A 25,974-nucleotide genomic window follows, 5' to 3' on the forward strand; every position below is an offset into this window, starting at 1 on the left:
CTTTTCATTTAAAACCTCCTGAGTAATTAATTATTTTAAACCCCATTTTGCACGTACTAAGTTGTGGGTTTAAGATTTTTGTTCCCCCCCCCCACCTCCGGATTAGAATTTTTCTCTCATTCTGGCATCATGCTATCTAATTTGAAGTGTCACCTTTTATCTAGGCCTTTCCAACTCCAATGAAGAAAATGGATCCAGGAGAAGAAAGGAGGAAAATGTTTGAGGTATCATAAAATCATCTGTTAATTTTCAAACTAAGCAAAAGCTAAGTCCAGAGCAAGAATGACAAAGTAAAACCTTCAAACCTTTCCTCCTTATCTTTTTTTCATAACATTATGTAACAGTGATTTTCTTAAATTATTATTTTATTTTTTTTAAATCTTCGTGGACAGATACCAGCAATTGGAGCACTAACCTATCTCGACAGAGACTTGACAGAATAATGGCTCAATAATAAATGTCAAATTATATGTTTATTTTTCAGGAACCTTCAAAAAAGAAAAGGTTAGAATTGCCTGAAAAAGAAAAACGCCAGAGAGATCAGGTAGACAAGTTTCTTGAGACTTTCTTTTTTCACCTTTAGTAATTTTAATGAAATATTTTGTGCTGTGTTACATGTTGCATAAGAATATGGAGTAGTTCGATTTCCCCGTTACTAAACATGTTTAATCCTTACACATTGCAGATCAGTTTACTGAAGGCAGATGAAATGAGAAGATTGGAAAAAGAAAGGGTAAAATATGTTTAGAATGTGTTAATAGTGAAGTTCAATTTTTACTTAGTGATTCCTTGAATTATGTTTTCCTGTATTGTTTTCTCCTTCAGATGGAACGAATAAACAGAGCCAGGGAACAAGGATGGAGGAATGTGCTTGGTTCAGGTGGAAGTGGTGATGTTAAGGTTGGCAGCAGATGCAGAAATGTGGTGTAGTCTGTTCCCCCCACCTTTGGTTATCTGGCATGGTCTTCTCTGTTCAGAAAGATCTGCTCTTGGAGGTCAACTCTTGGGGCTGCCCGTTATTAATCTATGGATAATTTAAGAGAAACTGTATAACAGATGCTCTTCCCTGGCTTTTTGGAGATCATGTGCAATTTTCGTTTTTAATACTTCCTAAATTGCTGAATATCTTCTCTTTCTGCCAGTAATGGTTTTCACGTGCCACTTTCTTTTTGCCACTCCTGCTTTTGCTACTTTTCCTGTGCTGAATCTATGCATGGACAGCTTCTTTTACATTCAAGTTTGTTCTTGAACTCTTTTGTTGAAATCTTTTTACAGGTTCTCATCATAATGGTCTTCTTCCCCAGTATTAAACACCTGCTTCTAAGTTTTCTTTGTTACTTAGCAACGTAAATGTTTATATATACTGATAAGTTGTTCAGGAGGGGGGTAAAAAATCTTGAGTAAATCTGATTTATTTTTTTTTCTGAAAGCAGTAAAACTCTTTAGCCATTCACATCTTACATAATTTAATTACATAATTTAATCTGATTTCCTATGACAGTTTCTTTTTGCCTGTTTGTGTGTGTCATAGTTTCATGGAAACATAACTGTTCTGGGAACTAGTCTCATGAAGTTAGTTGAATGTAAAGGTCTGGGTACTTTCATCAGACAGAGCCAGTGCAGGAATTTAAGTATTGCTGTGGTGTAAATCTGTCTCATAGTAGAAAATGGATTAAAACACAGCTATTCGTTGTGGTGGTAGTGAATCTTACAAAAATACTTTGCCTAAACATGTTTAGTAGCGTTTTTGTAAACAAGCTCTGACGGAGCAGTAGAGTCAAAATAAATAAAGGTTTTATTTTCTGTTCCTTGTACAAGAATATGAGGAACATACAAGCACTTGACCAGGTTTCAGTAGCTGCTTATTAAATATGTATTATTTCAAAATAGACATCGTCTTTGGATATGTGCCACGCATCATATAAGTAAAGCTTAAATATAAAAGCAAACTTAAGCGTACCAGACTTTAAAAACTGCTACATACTGATTTAATGGAAAGGTCAAAAAACATCATTTAGTTCTTATGCTGTTCTTCTCTCTCTAAGATGAAACTGGCAGACACCAATACAAGCTTCCATACAACACAATATATCAGCATCATCACATTTAGATGAGAGCTATGTATGTTCCTGAAAACTATCATGTTTCTGATTATCTTTAAGAGGTTTTTTTTGCAAGGTCCTTAGACACTGCAAATGTGTAAAGTGTTCCGTTGTAGCTACAGCTGCATTGTTATCAGTATTCTCAGTCATCTAGGGAAACTGAGGTTCAGTGGCCATGTATCTTTTCACTAAGTGTCACTGGTCTAAAATGTCATGGCAGACATGCTTTAAAATTCATTAAAATGTCTTCTCCAAATTGGATAGTTTAGTACAAATCTTACTGCAGGCTGCTAGGTTATCATCGCTCCAGGTTTCCATATACTATTATAGTATTCCTGACTTAATTATCCTTTTGCTTTCTCCAACATGAAAACAGTGTATCCAGCAACTCCCTGACGATGCTGTCGAATAGCATTGTTCAAGCTTTCCAGTAATGCAAGCCATATAGCCTCTTATGAAGGTACAGCAGGGTCATGCACTGCATGATTTTTCTCCTCCTGTTGCCTTTTTGGGTTGGTTGCTGGCACCTGTTTCTGAGGGAAAGTAGGGAAAGAGGTGGCAAGGATTTGGCTTTGGGTTTGTGGTTCTAGCAGGGGCTGTAACTGTTCTGCAGACTGTTGATGAGCACCTGCTTCATAGTATTTGCCTAGTGATTGATCATACTATTTCTCTAGATAATCCTTTTGAAAACTGAGCTCTGTAGGTGAAACCTTGAATAGTGTCTAAAGCAAGACTTTTCCTTCTATTTGTAGAAACTATAGTCATGTATAGTAAATTATTTTTATTTGGATGAACAGCATACCTGCATATTTATTTGAATGCGTGGATAAATCTTTCAGTATTTTATCATATGGATTATGGGGAGCTATTGATGGGTGTTGAGCAACTGAAACTCAGAATGTGAGTTAAATTCCATTGTCAAATACAATCTGTTCAAGAACTTCTAGGGAGGTAATCTTAAACCTGCCACATCTGCACTCACCTATTTGAATTTGTTTAAAATACTTAAGACCACTCTGAAAGTACCATTGACACTATTGTAAAAACATATTCCATAGATGCACTACCGTGGGCTATTTGACTTCTTCCCCCAGGTGTAACGGAAATGTTTATGCATGTGCTGACAACCTTAACCTTATTTTGCCAGTTTCACATTTTCTGCATCCATCCTTGGCTACTACTGTACACAGCTGCTTGCAACATTTTTTTTTTTATTATTTTCACATGAAGGTTCTGTAGAAATTTTAATTCTTTGAGAAGGACAGAGATAGTTCACATAAAGCAGTAGCTTGTGGTAGATGTTCCCCTGATCTGAGCTTTAGTAGGGAAACATCTAATTCTTGTGATGAAATCAAACTATAGATTGGTAACAATGGGGAATCTCGGATAAATCTGCACTTAATACCATTCAGTAACCTTAGAAGTGTGCTTAACTGTTTCCAGCTTCATGAAAAAAATGGGTGTTTGGCTACAAAACACTCGTTAGTACTTCAGTCAGTAGTGCATCACTTCAAAGTTTTAGCACAAAAACTAGATTTTTGCTGTGTAGAACAACTATCTCCAATTATGCTTCAATGGATTTGTTACCAATAACTTCCACAATGTGTGATAGATGCCTCATGTATTGAGATTATTGTCAGAGGGAGGTAAAATGGTGTGTTATTCTGAAGTGCTAACAGAAAAATAAGTCTTTAATTTATCTATTTTGTAGTTCATTATAATAGGGGCATGCCAGGAATAAAACTAGGACCAATTCGGAATTGTTGCAGGAGATATTAATGCTTTTATTCTGCTGAAGAGGTGAAAATTGGAAGGGCTTGTTAAAATCAGTATTTGAGATTTCCACCCTACCCCTTCTGATTTCCAGGCACCATATTATGGCGGTGGAGGTGGTGTTGGTCCTTTTCCTGTGTCTTCCAGAGGACAATATGAGCACTATCATGCTATTTTTGACCAGATGCAACAGCAAAAGGAAAACATTAGAGTAGCTGAAGAGAGGGAAGCCAAATTGAGGGCGAAAGCACAAGGCCGAGAAGTTGTTGAAAGGTATGGCTACCTTCCATTAGAAGTTGCATGTGGTCTGCTTTAGATGAAAGTAATGAAAGTTGCTGTACATATTTATCTACAGAGGAATTCCACCTGGAATACGTCCAGGAGTTCCTAAGGGGCCTGCAGGTCATCACCATTTACCTGATGCTGGTGCAGTTAGGAAAAAAATGAAAAGATTGAAGGAGGTGTCTAAACAAGCCAATGCAAACAGGTTGGACTATGATAATCCGTAAATCTGTCCCTACATGTTAGATTCTTGTTCTGTGTCTTGTTTTATTTAGTAGTTGGATGTCTCAAAACCACTTTTATCCATTGGCACTGTGCCATCTGTTTGTGCGTTAGTCCTTCGCAGACCACAGTTCTTTTAGAACCAATGGAAACCTTGGCTTCCCCAATAGTGGAAAAAATGGATTACTAACATCTGTAACTAAACTAGATTTTAGCCAGAATTCTTGGCTTAATGCAGTTGCAGATAACATTATAAGCCTCCTCCTTTGCTTTTTTCATAGTTCTACTTGTTGTGTTACCTGCAAAGATGCTTACTTCTCCTGTCATGTCATTCTGACTGCCTTCTCTACATATAAGTGTTTGACTCTCTAGCACAGGAGAGTGTCTAAAATGCTCCCAGAATTGTTAGCTCCTGTTTATTGATCAGTGGAAAACCTGTAGGAGCTTTCTTCGTCAAGATGTGAATGTCAGCTGTTATAATGGTGTGCAACTTCTAATTCAGTGATGCTTATTCTTTTCAATTAATATAAACTAAGTATTTTATATGTAAAAGGATTGTAAACAAGTACTGATTTTTTTTGTTTTGGTTTGGTTTACTCTTCCAAGTAACTTCTTCAAAGCTACTTTGCTCTCCTTCAGATCTGTTAGTATTGCCCAAAGAACTGTGCCCACGCTTGTAAGCAGCAAATGGGAAAATAGCTTTTTTCCTAGAAGTTTAGTATGTGAGCGTTGCTAACTAACTTTCATAGGGACAAATTTTCTCATGTATTACTTAAACTTCTGCAGATCCAATGATGTGTCCCATGGAGGAAGAAATAAATGGAGCTAATGTGAGAAAAAGGAAGTGGCCAAAGAAAACATTGTCTAAACTAATTTTTTTTCAGTTTTATGTCTTAATATGATATATTTTGCCTTTGTAGATTTTTTTTATTTTAAAATTTGCAGCAATAACATAACACGTTTAACACTGATGTTACAATTTTGCAAGCTACAAGGTATATTTTATTTTCTTTATGGTAATTTGGGCTGTTGTGAGCTAATTAAATTTCCTCCTGGTACAACCAAGTAGTGGAAAGTGTATTTTCCCAACTGATGTACGTGTGTACTTCCATCCTCCTCTATTTATTCTCAATGCATTGCACAAAGTTCCACAATCCCCAAGTCTTGCCTAGATTAGGAAACACTGCCTCGCACATTTGACAATATTAAATGATACTAGGCTACCGCTGTGTAAACTGTTTTAAATGTGTTAAAATTGAAAGGAACTATAGTAGAGGGCTGAAAATTATGAATAACATGGAGATCATGAAAAGAAGCTGGTTCAGTATTTCTCAAATACATGAACTTGGAAGCATTCAGTGAAAATACTGTGCAGAAGTTTCAAAATAGGTAGAGACTTTTTTCTATTTATAAACTGGATTACCTTTAGCCCTAAATTGAGGTGCTGTTTCTTAGCATTTAAAATATAGTAAGTATTTGTACTTCATTATCTAGAAGCAATTTTATTATCATAGCTACCCTAACAGTATTTCTCTCCTGCACTTTATCCTTTCAGCTGGAGGTGAAATATAAAGATAAGTGTTCAGATGTTTAGCTCAAACAAAGAATTTAAATAATGGCAACTTTCTTAAGGATAGGTAATTTAGAATGTATATTAAGGAAGTTGAGAAATCCTCAAGTTGCAATCTTTTTGATTACATTACCACAACTAACATAAAGCTAAGTATATTCAACTTCAACAATCTTTAAAAATTGTCTCTTGGACAGAAATGCAGCCCAGAAGTAATCTAGTTGAAATGTTTTAGCAAAATGAGTCACTCGGCTTTAGAGTAGGGAAAACCATTTTCATAAAATTTAGTTGAAATGGGTTTTCCTGTGAATTCGGTTTGAGACAAACAGGTTTGGCTTTTTTTGCTTGGGAAGCACCTCTCCTCCAATGCTGTAAACTAAACTTCAGCTATATGACACAGGTTTGGACATATTTCACTATCCACCAGTTGAGTTCATATGTAATGAACAGTTACAGTAAAAATCTTGTAGTGAGTCAAATATGCGTATACAAAGATTATCAAGTGTTTGTTTCTTTATCAGTAACGCCTGCATGGATCATCTTGCCTTTTCAGAGCAGCTACAGCATTTGTTTTATTGTATCACAGTAGTTTTATCTCAGTCTTCCTCTTAATGAATTGTAGCATATGGAAATATTTCATTTCCTTGTTGCTTGGGGGTGGGGGATGAGGGGAGAGAAAAAAACAAGATGCAAGGGTGTTTCGTGTGTGAATTCATTTATGAATTACTAGCAATAGCTCTTGTACTGTGAAATGATTCTTTCTTTAACTGTCTCAGCCTGATGAGTTACTGCTATCAGCTTTTTCCAATTTCTTCCTGACTGTTGCTGAACCCCCAATAGTCCTCAGTCAAATGAGGCTAGGGCAACCCTGGAAAGGGGATTGCCTCATCATTCTACCATTTGTTAGAATATCTTGCACCATTTCTCAGCGTTTTTTGGGGGTTGTTTTTTGTTTGGGTTTTTTTTGTTGTTTTTTTTTTTTCTTAATACAGAGCTGCTTCTGAGTCCACTTCTAACCAGTTTGTCAGAAACTGGTTCCTCTAAAAAGTGATCATATGTATGTACTAGGAGACTTGCCAGATACTCAGTTATGGTAACTTGAACATAGCCTTCTTGTCTACCCAAGCAGGTCCCTGACCTGGGGTGGAACATGTGAAAAAAACATCTTGTTCTGGCTAATTCTAAGGTAGGAAAATTCCTTTACAGTCCCTTTAAAAACAAAAATCCCCCAAGATCCCCCAAAAGTAGTTGCCAGAACACTCCGAGAATACTAACACTGTACTAATTCTCCAAGTGGTAGAAGCTCTTATTCCAGACATAGTCTTGAAAGACTGCTGCAGTATTGACTTTACTGACTGGCTCATGTGATGAGTTCTTGCTCATCTCTGAAAGGAAACTTTGAAGGAGTCTTCTTTTACACAAATGATGGCAATAATGAAACAAGTTGAGACATTTTCAGAAATAATCACATTAAGATTGTGTTTTGACGTTCATTTTTGTTTTGATGACCAGGATCTGGAAGGACAACATGATGTTTTGTTTTAGTTGGGTGGTGGTTTGTTGTTTTTAAGTTGTTCTTTTAACTTAGTTAAGCCTATTTTCCTTCGTTTCGTGGAAGTCTGACTTGTATTTTGGCTGATGGAAGGCATTTTTTGAAGATGCCTTGCTCATAGAAAGTTACTTTTTTCGTGTGTGTCCTAGTTAGAATAAATGCAGGGGGGGTTTCTGAGTGTCATATTTCAGAGACTTTCATCTGGCTATGTGTTGCAATTACTCAGGCAAAAAGGATGGATAGCTGCAGATAGAGCAAAGCAAGTTGAAGAATTCTGGCAAAGAAAGAGAGAAGCCATGGAAAACAAAGCCCGAGCTGAGGGACACATGGTATGGAATCTGGTCTTCCTATGTATATTACTGTTTCAGCATGCTTTATGAATCTTTGAAGTAGCATCATAACCAGGAAATGCTGGCTAAATATTTTCCTTAACTATTAAAAAAAAAAAAAAAAAGAGAATGGAGGTAGGTTTTTTGCATTTTGCTACTGTTTATATTAAAATGTAACAGAATTGTGCAATACATTTCTCACGACTGTAAATTTATTAATAAAGGAAAATACCTTTTTTTGCATGTGTCTAACTTGATATTATGAATTTTAGAACATTCATTGACACTTTTTTCTGTTCATAGCTTTAAAGTTTTGGTTAAAATTAAACTTTATGTATTATTCAGTAGCTTGAACCTAAAATGAAGTTTGATTAAACAGATACAGCTAATGATCAGATACAGTAGTGTGTTCTACAAAACCACATTCTGCTTATTGAGAAGGTATTATAAAGACATCTATCTCTGTCAAGTTTAATGTTTCTAAAACCTTTACTCTCTAGAGATCAACTAGTGGACAGTGTCACAAAATGTTCTGTGTTTTTTATGCTTGCAGTTCTAAATTCAGTATTCCTTTAGGAAGTTTGTTTTACAGTAAAGATATCTTGGAAATGATTCAATTGCACTAGGACTTTGTGTGATTGAACTGTGTGTTTTCATAATGTGGAGAGTTTTGCTTTTTGAGTGCTTCTCCACACCATTCATACACAACCAAGTTCCAATATCACTGTCAGCTGCTGAAATTAAACTGACCATGCTGGCATAGCAGTGAGATGAGACCAACTGCAGATTTACAGAAGCATCTCCTGAGTTATATTTGATTATCAGATCATGATTTACAACTAGGTCTTTGTTTCAGGGATTATTTCACTTACAGTAAGCAATTCTTAGATACTTTGATTCACTGCTTTGATGGTGAAGTATCCTTAGATTAGTGTATATGTTTTAAAGCATGAGTCTTCCACTTTAAAATTACAGTTCTGTTTTTTAAAACAATTCTTGTTAAGACTGCCTCTTCTTAGACAAGTCCTCAGTAGTCCCAGCTTCCATTTTGGTTTTGACTTTGTTGGTATTACTATAAAGTTATGAGATCAAGTAATGCAAGATACCCAAGTATTCAGGTTAGTGTTTCTCTAATGTATTCAACTGAGCCCAAATGTTTTATTCTTAACTGGTTGCCTTAATAAAACAGGGAGGTTACTGAACAGTTGTAAAAGTAACTTCCAGATGTTTAAGACTTGTAACTTGAAGCCAGGGTTCCAAATTCATGTACTATCATTTGCCATTGATAGCAGAAGTTCTCAGCAGCTTTCTTCTATTCGTACAGGAAAATAATTTGACTAGCTGGCAGGAGTGCTCATATAGGGATGGGACTATTGTCCAGACTGTGATGATCTGAGAGGAGAAATCAGTAGGAATCATCATCTGATTTGCAGCTCTTTGTCATATAAATACTTGTAAGTCAGATGACTCTCACTAATTTACCCAGCTCCTGTTAAATATAGTTGCTGTCATTTAATTTTCGGGTGATGGTCTAAAGTTTGACTCAGTAGTTGAGTTGATACTTTCAGTCATCTCTTCTTTAAGACAGCTGCTGACTTAATTTGCTACTTCACTGTAGCTGTGTGGCATTGCAAAACATTGAGTCCTGCTCTTTGAAAATTTTAATGGAGGCAGATGAGTAAAAGTTAACAATCTACAGAAAGAAAATCAGTTCTCAAAAATCTTGCTTCCAGTTTCTTTCTTGTTTAAGAGCAGTGATATAAATCTCCATCAGTTTGATGAAAATATGTAAACTAACTTAAATGCTAGAATGGAGAACAGTGAGATGACTTGAATAGTGCCAGTTAGCTTTTGTAAAGCTCAGGAACATGCATTAAAAAGTTGAAAATAAAACCAATTTTCTGAAAAGGTGAATATGGAAAATACTCCTTTCCATTTTGTATGAATTAATTCTGGCTTTGGCTTGAGCATTCACGCAGTCCTCGTGAATGTACGTGTACTTATCTGCAGGATGGTTCTTCTAATTTGTTCTCTGATCCCCCAGTCACTAAACCACAGAAGTGCAGAAATATGCTGTTTCCTCGAGTTGCTGATTTTTTGCTCAATCTGAGAGATTTAGCCAGAATACTTGGATTCAGTCGTCCCTATCAAGAACTTTAACTGGAGTATTTACTTTACCGATGGTTCTCTACACTCAAGCTTGAGAAAGCTAAAGCCCTAGTATTTTATAAGGCAGAAGGTCCATGTAACTATCACGTTTGTTTACTATCATTATTATATGTTGAGTTAACAAATTAAGATATTTTTAACCTGTTCAGCAGAGGCTTATCGTATATCATGAACAAAATAATTTAAATATTTTGCATTTTAATCCAAGCAGGAAACCTGGAATTAGATGATTCTTGTACTGTTTTGTATTGGACTTCCTTAAAGGTTGAATCCTTTTGGTGACAGGACATGGAGTACATCACGCTAAACAAGAGTATATGCTGTGAATGCAAATGCATTAGGCATTTAACACAGCTTGTTAGATGTAATATGTATATTTAAGTATTTTATTAGGTTTTTGAGTTTGCCACTTGTAGCATATTTTTTAAGAAGTCATCATTGTGGAAAAAGCTTAATCTAAGAACATAAAGATTCCACCTTTATTTTAGTCTTGGCTCAAAAATGGCAGAAATGCCAGCTCTGTGCCACAATTTGTATATAATCCAGATGTAGAAAAAACTCATGCACATCAGAATTTAGGATTTCTAACATAGCAGGAGAAGATAGGAATATAGTTGCATTCTTCCTGAAATTCTTAAAACTCTAGTGTCGCTCTTTGGCTACTCAGGATCTTTAGTTACTACTGTTGTTATATTTTGTATAAGTGAAAAGGGGTTATCAGTTAACTTCAGAACAACTGCAGATCATTGATGGATTTGGTTTCTTGTAAGTGAACACTTATTGGATAAAGCAGATAATTTTACTGCCCCAGCCACCTTAAATTTGATACCATTAAATGGCAAACAGGGTACACTGCAAAACGTGGCAGATACCTATGGAAGCAGGCCCTCTGCAAGAGGAAGGAAATCCAGAAACAAGGAGGAAGAGGTATGCTTGCCGCATGTTTGCCACTTTGCTCATCACACAAATAGCACTATTTTGACCTTGATTGTGCCTAGTTTCCCTGCATGGTTCATCTATGGAACAAAATAAAAGGACTTTATAAATTCCTAGGAAATAATTTACTGTACAAAGTTCTAGAGTTTGGGTGTGTTTGTTGTGATCTGTTCGTTTTGTTTTGTTTAATAATCAAAATAATAGTTGTCTACATCAGTCTGTCTCAGAGAAGTTCTTGAATGTGCATACATATAGATATGACTCTGTATATCTTAATTCTGTGGTGATCAATATAAGTACTCCTACCCTTCAATGATATAAAATGTAATGATAGGTTAATACTGGGAAACATGTGTTCCAGTTGTCTTTATTTTCATTAGATGAGAGTTTTTCTGGAGATTAGTAAATGCTAATATGGTGATAGTAATAGTGTGGAGGGTTTTTTTCACCCATCTTATTTTTTTTATGGAATTTTACGTATTTTAAATTAACCATACTAGAGACAGTTTCAGTATAACTGAAACGTATTTCCTTTCTTTGCCTTAGGAATATTTGGCAAGATTAAGACAGATCCGGCTACAAAACTTTAATGAACGTCAACAGATTAGAGCAAAACTTCGTGGAGAGAAGGTTGGTTTGAAAAATAATCTTAAATACTTACGGAAGTTGGCTGTGGGATGTATTCTTTTACCCTGCGGGAAGACTTTTCTCATAGGCAGTTTTATATATAGACATACATTTTTGACATTTAACTCTGTTCCACAGTTCGTGTACTTCCATCTCTTCTTCCAGAATATGCAAAATCTGTTTGTTGTTTCAGTGCTAGGGGTGCAGCTTCAGTACCTGTAAACTAACAATCTTTTAAAAACAAGACAACATAAGGTCACATCTGAACTTGACATGTAAATTTCTCATCAAGCACTAGCATGTTTATTTGCTTTAGTTAATAGAAACTTCTCCAGAAGTCACTTTTTGACAACACTCACATAGAATATGTGCGAAGCGATTACTTTCATACATTCTGTAGGGGCGTATGAAAGTTAGAAATTCCTGGCATTAGCTTAATGTAATCAATACACTTTTTTCAAACATCACTTTTCCAAATGTTGTGGCTTAACCCTAGCCAGCAACTAAGCACCGTGCAGCCACTTGCTCCCCACCCAGTGGGATGGGGGAGAGAATTGGGGGAAAAAAATGTAAAACTCATGGATTGAGATAAAGACAGTTTAATAGGACAGAAAGGAAGAAAATAATGATGATGATGATGATAATATTACAATAATAATACTGGAAGAGCTGGAATATACAAAACAAGTGATGCACAGTGTAATTGCTCACCACTTGCTGGCTGATGCCCAGTTAGTTCCCAAGCAGCGATCCACCCCCCTGGCCAGCACCCCCCAGTTTATATACTGGGCATGATGTCACATGACATGGAATACTCCTTTGGCCAGTTTGGGTCAGGTGCCCTGGCTGTGTCCCCTCCCAACTTCTTGTGTCCCTCCAGCCTGCTTGCTGGCTGGGCATGAATGAGAAGCTGAAAAGTCCTTGACTTGGTCTAAACACTACTCAGCACCAACTGAAAACATCAGTGTGTATCAACATTCTTCTCATACTAAATCCAAAACATAACACTATACCAGCTACTAGAAAGAAAATTAATTCTATCCCAGCTGAAATCAGAACACCAAAATATGTTCATAATACAACAAAACCAAAATAATATGTTCGTAAAGTAGATTCAGAACGAACGCATCTTAAGGTGTCAAATGAATAGTCCAAGGCACCCTTGGAAGCAATCCATTTATTTGCTCTAAAAAAGTTTCATTTGAGAGGCAATCTATGTAGTAAATACGGTCTGGAGTTTGTTTCCATTTTTTTCATTAACCTCCTGTGTGATCTTTTACGCTTGTTTGTTCTTTCCTTTCCTGTCCACTTGTCTATAGAGTGTTTGGGTTTCCTCAAGTGACTACCTGCTTATGTATTCACATTGTACTTTGTGATTTAAAACGATAGAAACGTTCCTGTCCCACCCCTCCCTTTAAGCACCTATATTAAGTGATTTCATGCATATTATGTATAGTGAGTGGGTATAAAGGCAAGAGTATGCCCAGTACCATTCAGTTTCTTTGGACCACTGTCCCAGCTAAAGTATTCCATATTGTTGTAGGTTTGGGTTGTTGGTTTTTTTAATGCTAAAATATTCTATTTTTTTCTCTGTATTGGTGACTTCTTTTGAATTGTTTTTTTTTATTTTCTTTAACCTTGATTGCAACTCACTGGCGAGACACAGCAGAGCCAAATTCAATCCCTTGATTGAGGTGCAAAACTTCTTTAGTGTATTGAAGAGGAGCCCATGCCCCTTAAATCTAAAATGAATGATCCAGGGCAAAAGTTATGTATGTTTCTACCTGAGAAGACTATGCAAACTTCATAAGATGTGCTAGTGGCTAAGTCTGGCATAGGACTATAGGGTTTAGGGTTATTTCATGTGGGGCCCAGACGATAGAACACCAATATGATGATTAAAGTCGCCACTTTATTGAGCTTAGCTGATCATTTTTATACAATTCTCCAAGTTGTTTAGAAGCTTTGATTGGCTGCTGCATGCAAGCATTTGGTGTCCACGCGCACAAGCATAAGCGGTGATTGATTACATCAATACTGTCCATGCGCATAAACATAAGATAAAGTTAGTTATACTCACTCTGTATACGTGCATAAACACAGGACATAATTGGCTATGTTAGTTAGAGCATGCAAAGCTTGTCTCAGTCCAATTGGTCAAGATAAGCCCCTGAATTGAGGTTGTTTGTGCCAAGTTCCCTTGATTGTGGAACGTGCACCTGTGTTTTTCTAATGGGATCTTTCTTCTTCTATCTTCTTGTTTAGTCTGTTCAAAGCCTTCTAAAGGCATCTGGAACACTCTTATGACCATGAGCTACTTTCAGGCCCGATAATGAAGTTCCATATAATTGAACCCTACATAGGACCAACATCGGCTGTTCTTTTAAGTTTGTCTTAAAGAGCATGAAGAAAATCAAGGTCTTGTATGAAGTTACTGTAGAGGCTGGTCAGTGAAGTTTATCACTAGCACTGACACATGCTAAACTGATGCACCATAAGCCTATTCTATCTTAATTGCATTTGGTGCTAATTTCACTCATAACTCTGTCTCCTCTGCTGTTTTGGACAAGCTTCAAAACTGCTGCAGTGGGACTAGTCATCTCCATATACAGCCCTATGAAATCTCACTGTGTGTCCCGAGTACCCTTAGAACAGAGGACAGTGCTAAAATGTTACCAGTATAGAGCCATTGCTGTACTGTGCCATTTCTTTCAGTTTTTTCACTGAGCAGCTGCAACACTTCTCAAAATTAGGAGGACCCATACTCTACTTGCAGTATGGTTAACTGCAGAAATAAAGGTACTCTCCAGAAACATTTTCTCTGGAGGCCAAGGCTGCTTGTGCTAGTAAAATCAAACAAAAGTACTGTTACTGTGACCATGACATTAACTCTCTGTATAGGTTATTAGGCATATCAGGAAACTATCTTCCTTTCCCAGTGGCTGTACTTTACCTGGGGTAGTGTTGTATGTCCCAGAAGGTATGCCACCTACAAAGGAACAGAGAAGAGATTTAATATCTTTCCAGGAAGTAGGCTTAAACTAATTTTCAGAATTCAGAGACCATGTTTAAGAGGTTTTTTTCTTGGTGACCTGCAGATGCAAACTTTCATATGGAGGTTCACTTCTAGAGGAACACCATCTCAGACCAAATATTCTCACAGATACGTCTATTTCCTTATGTTGATTAACAGTTATATCTATCACTACTGCATAATATCCTATTTTATATACAGTAGATGAATATATGTATTCATTCCTTTGCCTATGAAGAATGCCAAATTATTTTTCTGAAGTTTTTCTATCTCCAGTGTTCTTTCCAGTCATCTTTTTTTCCTGTTAGTTGACTGAAGCCAAGGTGGGCATGACTTATTTTTTTTATTTTCACTTAAAAAGATTACCTAAAATTCTTGATTGTGTTTTGCCAAATTATTTCTAATAAGTCTTTTTCTTATACTGTAAGAAGCCTACTAAACAGGCCTTCTAAATCATTTATTTTAAATAAAAGGTCTGCACAAGTTGGTCATGAACAATAGAAGGCTCCTGTCAGAACCTTTTTGCATAGCTCTCAGGCTGTTCTCTAAATAGGAATATACAGAGGCCATGGAAAGAAGTAAGAAAGATTGAAAACAGAGATTTCGGAGGTAGACCTTATATATTCTTGTTACCATTTCCCCCCTCACCCATTCCACCTTCTTTGGAGCACATACAGTGGAAGAGACTGGAATTCTAGAGCATCAAACCTTTCTTGTATACTTTACCTGCAGAGCATGCAACAGTGATGAGGGGTGGCAGGTGAGAGCTCAGCATCATTAGGTCACTTCCCTTGCAACAGTAGGCACGTTACTTTGTTCCTGGCTTGTAAAAGCTTCATATCTTTTAAAACTGAAAAACCTCCCCAAAATCAAACAAAAACCCCCACAAATCTCAAAGATTAAGTTCCATCCAAGTAGACATTACATTTGAGTGGGGAGCTACCTAGTGAAATTATGACCCATGTTAGTCATAGTCAGTCTAAACGATCCAAGTAGTCACATCACTCAGCTTTTACATATGTGAATTAGTGATAATTCTCTAAGGACTCTTACTTTGCAGAATGAAGCTGCCAGTTCTGATCGACAAGAATCAAGTGAGGAAGCAGAACTGAAACGCAAAAAGATAGAAGCACAGAAGGTAATTGTGGGGAGGGAGGACATGTAACTTACTGTTTTCAGATTTGTTTCATATCTCATGAAGTTTCCGTTTATCAATAGTTTGTTCATACATCCACTACAACAGGTTGTGGTGGGGTGACCCTGGCTGGATGCCAGGTGCCCACCAAAGCTGTTCTATCACTCGCCCTTCTCAGCTGGACAGGGGAGAGAAAATATAACAAAGGGCTCACAGGTCGAGATAAGGACAGGAGAGATCACTCACCAATTACCGTCACAGGCAAAACAGGCTCAACGTGGGGAAAACTAACTCAATTTACTACCAATCAACCAGAGTTGGGTAATGAGAAATAAAACCAAATCTCAAAACACCTTCCCTCCACCCCTCTCTTCTTCCTGGGCACAACTTCACTCCCGGATTCTCTACCTACCCCCCCACCCCCCAGCAGCGCAGGGGGACAGGGAATGGGGTTTACAGTGGGTTCATCACACGTTATCTCTGCCGCTTCATCCTCGTCAGGGGCAGGACTCCTCACAGTCTTTCCCTTCTCCAGCATGGGGTCCCTCCCACAGGAGGCAGTCCTCCCATGGAACTTCTCCAGCGTGGGTCCTTCCCACGGGCTGCAGTTCTTCATGAACTGCTCCAGCGTGGGTCCCTTCCACGGTGTGCAGTCCTTCAGGAGCACACTGTTCCAGCGTGGGTCTGCACAGGGGGTCACAAGTCCTGCCAGAAAACCTGCTCCATGGGCTCCCCTCTCCACCAATCCGCAGATCCTGCCAGGAACCTGCTCCAGCGCAGGCTTTCCATGGGGTCATAGCCTCCTTCAGGCACCCACCTGCTCCACTGTGGACCTCCATGGGCTGCAGGGGGACAGCCTGCCTCACCATGGTCTTCCCAACGGGCTGCAGGGGAATGTCTGCTCTGGCCTCTGGAACACCTCCTCCCCCTCCTCCTTCACTGACCTTGGTGTCTGCAGGGCTGTTTGTTTCACGTGTTCTCACTCTTCTCTCTGGCTGCATTTGGACAGTTGTTTGGGTTTTTTTCTCCCCTTCTTAAATCTGTTACCCCAGAGGCACTACCACCGTTGCTGATGGACTCGACCTTGGCCAGTGGTGGGTCCAACTTGAAGCCAGGTGGCATTGGCTCTGTCGGACATGGGGGAAGGTTCTAGCAGCTTCTCATAGAAGCCACCCATGTAGCCGCCCAGCTGTCAAAACCTTACCACACAAACCCAATACAGAGATTTTTATTTTAACTGTATTGAGGTAACAACTCTGTTTGACTGTTTTATACAAGTAACTTTAAAATATGCTCTGGCATAGCATGGCAAGTCAAGGATTTTTCCTATCTCTGCCTTTAAGATTTATCTCTACGTTAGCTTTAGTCCTAAAGGCAATTTGGTATAACTAAAATAGCATCTTGATACTGGAAGGGAAAGAAAGATGTACCTTAAATAACAGCAGCTTTATTTTAGTTAAAAGAATAAAGGAAGGCAAAACTCCTTACACATGCTGACAGGGGCTACATGTGGATTGGAAGGTGTGCTATATACCACTGTGATGAAGTACATTTAAAGCAAATGTGTTTCACAGAAATCCAATGTTTCACTGGAACTTTATTCCATGCAGTGTTCTTGTATCAATAACTATCTCTACCATACAATACATAGAAAGTATTTATCTATTATATGATTTTTTTTTTCCTATCATCTGCAAAGAACAACGTAAAAACAAGCTAACCTTGTGCTTAGCCTTAAAACTAGAGGTAAAACAGCAACTGAAACTTTCTGTGTTTATGTTGAATAAGTTTGTAAAGTTTAAACCAAATATTTTATACTTTGTGATTAATGCATTTGGCTTCAAAACTAATTTTAAGTAGAGATTCTAATTTTACATTATGCTGTTTAAGGTTACTATGTACACTAAAAATATAACCATGCAAATCAAGAACTGTAATTAAATTTTGAGGAGTTGCCATTATTTTCAACATAGAAGACCAGTTATTATACATGTGTGGTGATTTTGATTGTCAGTGGAGTCCTCCCTTCACAGTCTATGCAGTAATAAGTGAGAGAAGGGACAATGAAGTAATTCAGGCATGTTTCTTTTTAAAATGTTCAATGGAATGGGGTAGTAATGCTTTTTATGATTTTTAAGTTCGTCTTTTTTTGCTTTGTTTGTTTACTATAGGCCCAAGCAAATGCTCGAGCTGCAGTTCTGAAAGAACAGTTAGAGCGAAAGAGAAAGGAAGCATATGAAAGAGAGAAAAGAGCCTGGGAAGAACATGTAAGAAAATAAATCTGTTACACACAGTCAAAGTATGTAGTGCCCTATCTTTGTATAACCAAAATTCTATACTGTGATTTTTCAAGCTTAATTAGTTTTCTGAAACCGAGGAGGGCATCTGTCAGTCAGAATTCCCTCATTAGAAGCCTCATCTTAGGTATACTTGAATGAAGAATTTAGTTCAAGAATTTAAGAACATCAAACCTGAGAATCATTAGGATCACCTCAATATTTTATTAAAGATCTGTAACTTACCAAAGTGTACTTAATCTTCTTTTGCTTCTGTGTGCTGTGGAGTGACAAGTCCAACTAGTAATAGTTTGCTACAAAAAGCAGGATGTTGTGAAGCCGGTAAACTGAAAATAGTTCACAAGTGCAGTTGGTAGTTGTCTTTCGTATGAAAACGTGTGGTGTTATTATCCTTTTCTAAGGTTTACATGAGCCTATTTGATAATACTGTGTTTAGTGTGCAAAGTCTCAAAGTTAATTTGTTGATTTACATTTTTTTAATTCAATCTATACAGCTGATAGCAAAAGGGGTAAAGGATCTTAATGTGGGAGCTACAGAACAGAGTCCTGTGCATGGGCTAGAAGAGCTTGGAGCAGCTCTTCCTAAGCCACAAGTTCCACTGAAACCTGGTACACCAGTCATCTCCATGACTTCTGCTTTGAAGGAAGTGGGTGTGGTAGGTACTTTTGCTAAGAGGGTAAAATTAATGGGAACCCCCACCTCCTAAACCAAAACCAAACTGATTTGAAAAAGCATCTTTAGAAGAATGTGTAGATTAGGTAGAAAAAATCATTAAGGATACTTGTTGCTTCTAATTAGGGAAAGGAAAATAAAAAAGAAATAAAAATGTAAGAAGAAACCAAAACTTGGAAGCTGTTGAAATACATCTGTACACTGAAACTCAAATTCAGTCAGTTTTGAACTGAATGGCTTATGATGAACTCTAGGCTGCAATTTCAATTTTGATCAAGGTGGAGCTTGTAACCTGGTGGAAGTGAGAATATAAATTTTGAATGATAGGACTATTCTATATTAATTCTTGTTTTCAGTGAGTTAGAAAGTATGTGCTGAATATAACAGAGAGTATAAAGTTTAAGAGACTTCAATCTGGTAGTTTTGTCTCTTCTTGTCTAAAACAGTATTAGAGGCTTCCTAAGTTCTATTTTCTGTGATCCTGGGTCCTGATATTGTAAATGCTTACACATTTACCTCAACTACCACCATTTGATTTAAGTAACAATTGTGAAACTGAGCATACAAGTGTATCGTTGTACAATTTGAGTTTTTAACACAATCTGTGTTAATCTGAATGCTAACTTCTGATGTTTTACCTAAGCTATTTCTAGATTTCAGTGTAGTGTGGGGTTACATACTGTATACAGCCCTGAAGGCTACGACTATGGGAATATAGTGAAACTTAGGGCTAAATAGTGTATATAAAATGTAATACACTGAAAGATGTCAGTTGATAGCTAGGAAAATAAACAAATCATGTTTTAACAAATACTTAAATCATTAGCACATTTTTTCCATGTGGATAGTTTGTTTTGTAGTAATGCAGGATGGTGACTATAACTGACTAAAAATTAGCACACAGAGCAATTGGAATCAGAGAAGACAAGCCTTGTACACAAAGGTTATAAGTTCTACATTTTTGCCTTCAATTTTTAGTTTGATTATTTTACATATCAATAAAGCTGTCTCTTCTCTATTCTACTCTTCTTTATGGGTTCTCCTTGACTCTGTCCTTGCCACTTTTTTTGTTCTTTTATAGAATTACTCATTTCTAGCATTGGAATTTGGCAGCGTTTTGCTGTAGAGGTCATATCTAGCTTTATCTCTACATGTTTCATGCTCTGAATTTTCACTTGTCTGCTTAAACTGAGTCTGATTCATTTGCTCACCACTTTCAGATAGTGAACAGTTCAAAGACAGAAGCTGCCCTTGAAATTCTGTCTTTGGGAAGCCCCATAAAACCAGAAGTATCATATATTCTGTTTCAGTCTATCTGCAGTTGTCAATGAAAAGGTTTTAAAAGTGACTTTTTGCTATTACATCTGTTAATATTCTCAAGTTTTTTTTTCTTCTACAATGTATTTCATGCTTCTCCGACTTAAAGGATGAAAATGTAACTGCTATCCAGGAAGCTGAGGAGGAAATAAAAAAGCCAGATTTTGCAGCACAAGTACGTCAAATTGTATTCAGTTTCATTTAGTTTTCTTTTAAGAAAGGTACTATTTTAAGTGATATATGTTGGCCCTTATTTCAGAATAAACGAGAAATACTGAGAAGATTAAATCAAAATCTTAAAGCTCAAGAAGATGAGAAAGGGAAAAAGGAGTGTAAAAATATCTCTGAATCAGCTGGGTCTGAAGATGGTAAGGAACAACACGAAGGTGACCATCTACTTCTAGGAGATCGCAAAAAATGGGAATCTGGGGCATCTGAGTTGGTAGTTCCTCTAGCTCAGTTATCAATGGAAGATTCTCTCTCTGGAACAGACCGTAAGTACTTTTTTTGTCACCATGATATTAGTAAATCAGTTTACCATGTGTAGTGTCTGGTTTTTTTAAAGCAAGTACTTTTTATTATTATTATTGTCTTGTTATCAGTTGCATGTCATCTGCTTCTAAAAAAACAGGTGGTTATGTACTCCCTTGGATAAGGATTAAGGCACAGGCTGAGTAATTAAATGGCCTGCAGAAGATTCAACAAATAATTTCCTAATTTCAACAAATAGTTACCTAATTAAATGCATGGTTACTTTCTTCGAGCTTTCTTTGTGTCTTTTAAAAAGGCACTAATTTGACAGAAGGAATAAAAAGCACTTAAGATACATGAAAGTTTCTTATTTAACATCAAAACCCTTTTACGTTATATGTAGAATTAGAAAAACTGAACAACAAAAACTCAGATCTGTTACTTTTATTGTGCCCTTCTTAGCTTTTCTCCTTCTTTTAAATCAAGCCTGTCTTTGCAAATTTTCTATCTGCCTTCTCTGGTCTTTTGGGCGGAAGACCTTTTTCCTGGTTTCAGTGTCTTATTAAGGGACTGTTTCACACTGTAGAAGTTAAATAATCGTTGAGAATGTGACAGACTTACTTCATAGCTTAGTAGTTTTACATGGCTAGGATGTTAGAAGATCAAGAAACTTCTTTTGCTCTGTTCTTCCTTGTTGCTTTTATCCTCTGTTTTCCTTGGAGGGAGAAATAACAGAAATATATGTCAAAGGATAGCAGGACAAGAGACTTTATAGTTTCCTATTTAAGGTAAAGCTAAGACTGTCTCATGCCAGTTTTAAACATTTCTCATACTGTTTTCTTTTGGAGTGCCTGAATTGCTGAAAAGATCTGCTGCTGCTATTAAGTTGCAGATGCTAACTGGCATTAAGTAACTCCTGTCATCAAATGGAACTGGCAGAAGAAAAACGCTAGGCTTTTGAGCACAGTCTTTAGGTTGTCTGACTTGGGGTGAGGTGACATGACTTCTGACTTCGTAGTTTTTAGTTTTGTGGAGGTTGTTTGTTTGTTTATTATAGATAAAGTGAACAAAAGTTTCTAATTTCTGAAAGTTTCTAAATTTATGTTTGTGTCCCAACAGGTCAAACTCTGGGGGAAGTAATTAGGTTAGATATTGGTGAACCCCACAGGAAAGTCTGGGGCAAAAGCCCTACTGATTCAGTCCTGAAGATCCTAGGAGAAGCAGAGTTGCAGCTGCAAACCGACTTACTTGAGGAACTAGATGTAATAAATGGTAAGCACAGCTGGTGTAGGAAGTGCCAGATTGCCAGTTTGTCTATTTGGAACAATTTTGAAGCTATAGAAGCATATTTTATCATCACTCTTATTTTCTACTTCTGGGTGTTGCCTCAGTTCTAAATGTCAGCACAAGCTGGTACTGGAAGACACCAAATGTTTCAAACTCAGTGAAGTGGTAAGAAAGTAAGAAGGATGTGCTGAAAGGGAAGGATCTTCATTTTGTTGAAAAGTCCTGGACTTAGCTTATTGATAGAAACAAGTCTGTTTTTTAAAAGGATGTCGTCAACTGAATATTGTATTAGATAGGTGCTATAATCTTCTTCTTAGCTGTGGATTTTTTTTCTGGTCAACTCCTGCTTTTTGTCCTTTCCAAGGACAAAAGGACTTATGTTTTTTCCAAGTATAAACTTGTACTAATAATAATGTAGCAAGTCAAATTCAAATTTTAATATTTCTAGCTTTCCTCTTCATAATAGTTATAATAAAAGCATGCAAACTTTTCTATTCAGTTTTCCTTTAAAGAAACAAAAATTCTAGACTTACCTTGTAGTCATGTTGTAGTTTATTATCAAACTGTGTTAAAGCACTGTTTAAATAATAGAATAATTTTGTGTTAGGTACTGCAGAACTTTTTGAAGGAGATCATCGGTCCTCATCAGAGGAGAAGGAAGAGAAAGCTTTTCCTACTGTTGGAGCTCAGTCTTCAGTACCAGTTGGTGTCACAGAGTCTGACATGACTGTACCAGAAGAATCTCAAAGAGCTGGACCTACCCAGGTGCAGAGCAAGCCTACTATGCTGAATGGTAAGTAATTTCATTAGTAATTCCAATTACAATCTGTTTTCTAATTCAATGAGAGAAGTAACAATCCTGTATACTTTTATATCTACCCATAAGTAATGTGCAGTTTTTTATTAACACCTTTTAGGTAGGACCAAGTGCTTTCTATGCCTGTGTTGTAATTTGATTCACTAATGTATTTTGTAAATCTCCAGAAATCTTTTTTGTTTGCTTATGGAAAACTCCAGAATACAAATGGAATTCTAAAGTGCTTCAAACTTTTTGCTGCTGTTGTTGGGTTTATTTTATTTGTTTCTCTCCATAAATTGTGCTGGAATCTTTTCCCCTATATGATGCTAGCACCCTGCTGACATGTGGGGGAATATTACGGAGGTTTTTAGAACACACAGTTCGTCGGAACTTTAAGATACTTTTCTTGTATCAGAAAAAAACTTAGTGCTGGGGTTACAAAACTTCAGTTGGTTCTGCAAAATGCAGAAAATTACTAAAGCTGAAGGATTTAAGTGTAATCTTAAGATGTATAGACTGTCCTGCCTTTTTGTTTGGTTGGGATTCATTTTTAATGAGGTATATGACTTTATTAATTTTAGAACCTGATGATTTGGAAGCAGAGATGCTGGAAGAAACAGAAGATAAAAAGCACCAGAGTAAGGAATTCCCTGTCACTGTTAATGAAGTGTGGGTAAAAGAGAAGGAGGATAAGTAAGTGCTCTCTTCTTCTGATCTCTCTCTCTCCAGTTCAAAAAACTAGCTTTAACTGAGTAGGATTTAGATATATCAGTTAAAATGTTAAGCTTAGCTAAAGCTTCGTTCCTTGTCTGCCATGTTAGTTTTACTGCACTTAGTGACTTTTTCAGTAGACTAATGACTATCTTTGCATGGTGTTTCCCCTGGATGTGGTATTTTATAATAGGGCACAACATGACAGCAGAAATGAGGCAGCTTCTGAGAAACTAGCACTTGACAAGGTGCCACCACAAAAGGAAGCTCCAGAAGGTCAGTCGAAGTCTCTTGTTTGTTGTAGCTGGCAGTATGGAGTGCCTGAACCATCCCTTCTTACTGCTTCACTAATTCCAAAAGAGCAGGTTTTCTATTTTCATTTTCTTTTTTAGTTCATACTTCTAAAAAGCAAATTTCTGATGGATTAAGAAGACAAATTGTGGGTGTTACTTTTGCCACTTCAGAAGAAAACATTTAACAACAAAGCTATGCTATGTAGAGGTGAACAGGGCAGTGGCCCACACTGATACTTAAAAGTGAATATCAAGTTTCTGAATGTTACAACCTTTTAAAAAGACTATTTAAAACATCATAAAATCTGATTATTTACTTAAAAGTGTTGCTTTGTTTATAGACATCTCAAATTAATATTGAGCTGCAGCTTCGATAATATGTTTTAAGCAGCTGCTAATGATAATCTTTTATCTTTATTGCATAGAAGAGCTTCTTGCTCTTGGAAGTCTTTGAAGTAACTTCAGAAGGTCTGCATCTTTTACAGTGGAATAGAAAATACATTGTCAATACTGTCAAGTATCATTGGTGATACTATTGCATCTATTTATGGGTGGCTTATGCAAACTGGGTTGGTGTTTTTTCCAGTGTTTGGGTGAATTACGTTGAGGTAGCTTTGAAGAAAGCTAGTATAAGGGAAGAAGCAACAGATGAAAATGGATGACACCATAATTTCAGGCATGGACTAGATAATGAGGAACTAGAAGGCATGAGAAGAGAACAGGCAATAGCTGAGGGCTGTATGTTCTCAAAAAGTTAAAATGGGAGAATTTATCATTATAATGTATTTACTAAAATAATCCAAAGAGATTTTAATACTTTTACAGTGCTATCTATTTTCCCCTTTAACTTTACAACAGAAATTAGTTAGTTTTATTCGCTTTAGTTACCTTTTGCTTAGAGCTTGGGGTTTTCAATCTATTTCGATTTGTTAACAGACTTTCTTTTACCACAGCAGAAACTTGTTCCAGTGACTCTCTGCAACCTGAACCCTTATTCCAGAGGGTAATACAGCCCACAGCTGTACCAACATCCTCACCAGTTCTGTCAGCTCAGTCTTCACAGGAAGAGCCTTTTGTACCTCGTTCACGTTCCATATCACCAGCAAAAAATAAAGGCAAAAGTTCATTGTTGATTGGACTTTCTACAGGGCTTTTTGATGCAAACGACCCAAAGGCAAGTTTAAAAAACTAAAAAGGAATACTTGTTTTTCTATAGTAGTAATATTCTGTTTTCTTACTGAGGCCAGAACAGATGGCATGACTGTTTCAGCAGGTGTTTGTATTTGTCTAGCCCTGCAGTATGACTGCACTGTGTTCACTGTATCAGCAGGACTTGTGCAGCAGTGAGAGTCTCTGGTTTCACCATTCAGCATTCTATGTCTGGGTGTTTGTGGAGGAATGCCACCACTTCTCTGAGACATAACTGAGGGAGTTCATAGGGGAACTTAGGAATTTCCTTATCTGCTTTCTCCCTTTTTCTCCAGTTTTTCAGACTTACCACTACCTTGCCATCATAAACATAAACACTGAACAGATCAGCAAAAGGTATCTTGCCATTTCTGGCAACCAAGTGACTGGGTCTTTTTCCTGTAGGATTTAACCAGCCAGCACAGGTTCTGGCTGTGAAGCAGGAAGACTGAAGAAGAGTGAATGGAACTAACTGCTTGCTTGAAGGCATTTCCTGACCAGCTGCATAGGGTTGAGTGGCAGCTTACAGTCTGTGAAATGAGCATAGGATGGTGGAACTTTGTTTTGATATGAATTTAAAATATTTTAATAATAGTTATGAAACTAGTAGATGAAACAGACTTCGTAAATTATGTGCAACACTTGCCTGGGTTCTAAAGTGGAAAGTGAGTAAAAGAGTAGCTGCTTTTTGGAGAAACAATGGTGGCAAGGGTTCTCTGGAAACTTGCACACCTGCACTGCATTCAGTCCATGTGTAGTAAAGAATTTCCTAGGTAGTGGAATGCCAGATAAGGAAGAATGTTTCTTCTTTTGACTCCCAGCCTTTTTTTTGTGAGTCCATGAAAGAAGTTGCAGTATTGATGAATAACTGAATATTGAATAATATCTATTGGTTGATGTATTGCTAGGAAGCACAGTGTCAGCGATAGTGCTGTTTGCATCTGTGGGAAAATAAGGCTTCTTGACAAGCTTGCATCTGTTTTCACAGATCCATATATTTACATAAATGGATTTATGACTAATTTTGATTCCTCAAGAGTTAGTCTATCACTAACTTCCCTAGTTTAAGAAGCTGTTTATCTGGCAGTTGGACAATGATTACAGAAAAGCTAACTTGTGAGTAGGGGCAAGATGAACATTCTTTGTACCCTTATCAGGTTTAGAAAGTAATGGATATGCTTTATAATGAGGTTCTTCAGTGTATCAA

At 37.1% G+C, this 25,974-nt stretch overlaps 1 protein-coding gene across 12 annotated transcripts in view; it reads left to right on the forward strand.

Annotated features, from left to right (window-relative positions):
- NEK1 (NIMA related kinase 1) overlaps positions 1-25,974 on the forward strand; it is a 52,215-nt gene that overhangs the window by 17,213 nt on the left and 9,028 nt on the right. For 2 of the 12 annotated variants that reach the window (XM_049834177.1, XM_049834186.1), the window contains exons 12-30: positions 165-224; positions 485-544; positions 686-733; positions 826-900; positions 3,970-4,148; positions 4,231-4,362; positions 7,728-7,830; positions 10,846-10,926; positions 11,482-11,565; positions 15,657-15,734; positions 17,903-17,998; positions 18,523-18,684; positions 20,128-20,193; positions 20,278-20,512; positions 21,609-21,761; positions 22,384-22,569; positions 23,157-23,268; positions 23,480-23,562; positions 24,533-24,753. In XM_049834177.1, the coding sequence (XP_049690134.1) occupies positions 165-224; positions 485-544; positions 686-733; positions 826-900; positions 3,970-4,148; positions 4,231-4,362; positions 7,728-7,830; positions 10,846-10,926; positions 11,482-11,565; positions 15,657-15,734; positions 17,903-17,998; positions 18,523-18,684; positions 20,128-20,193; positions 20,278-20,512; positions 21,609-21,761; positions 22,384-22,569; positions 23,157-23,268; positions 23,480-23,562; positions 24,533-24,753 (2,214 nt within the window). Of the gene's footprint in view, positions 1-164; positions 225-484; positions 545-685; positions 734-825; positions 901-3,969; positions 4,149-4,230; positions 4,363-7,727; positions 7,831-10,845; positions 10,927-11,481; positions 11,566-15,656; positions 15,735-17,902; positions 17,999-18,522; positions 18,685-20,127; positions 20,194-20,277; positions 20,513-21,608; positions 21,762-22,383; positions 22,570-23,156; positions 23,269-23,479; positions 23,563-24,532; positions 24,754-25,974 lie in introns of those variants that run through there. The other 10 variants (XM_049834195.1, XM_049834221.1, XM_049834227.1 and 7 more) reach the window with 10 other exon arrangements.

The sequence above is a fragment of the Accipiter gentilis genome, chromosome 3 (genome assembly GCF_929443795.1).
Source record: "Accipiter gentilis chromosome 3, bAccGen1.1, whole genome shotgun sequence".
NCBI lineage: Eukaryota > Metazoa > Chordata > Aves > Accipitriformes > Accipitridae > Astur > Astur gentilis.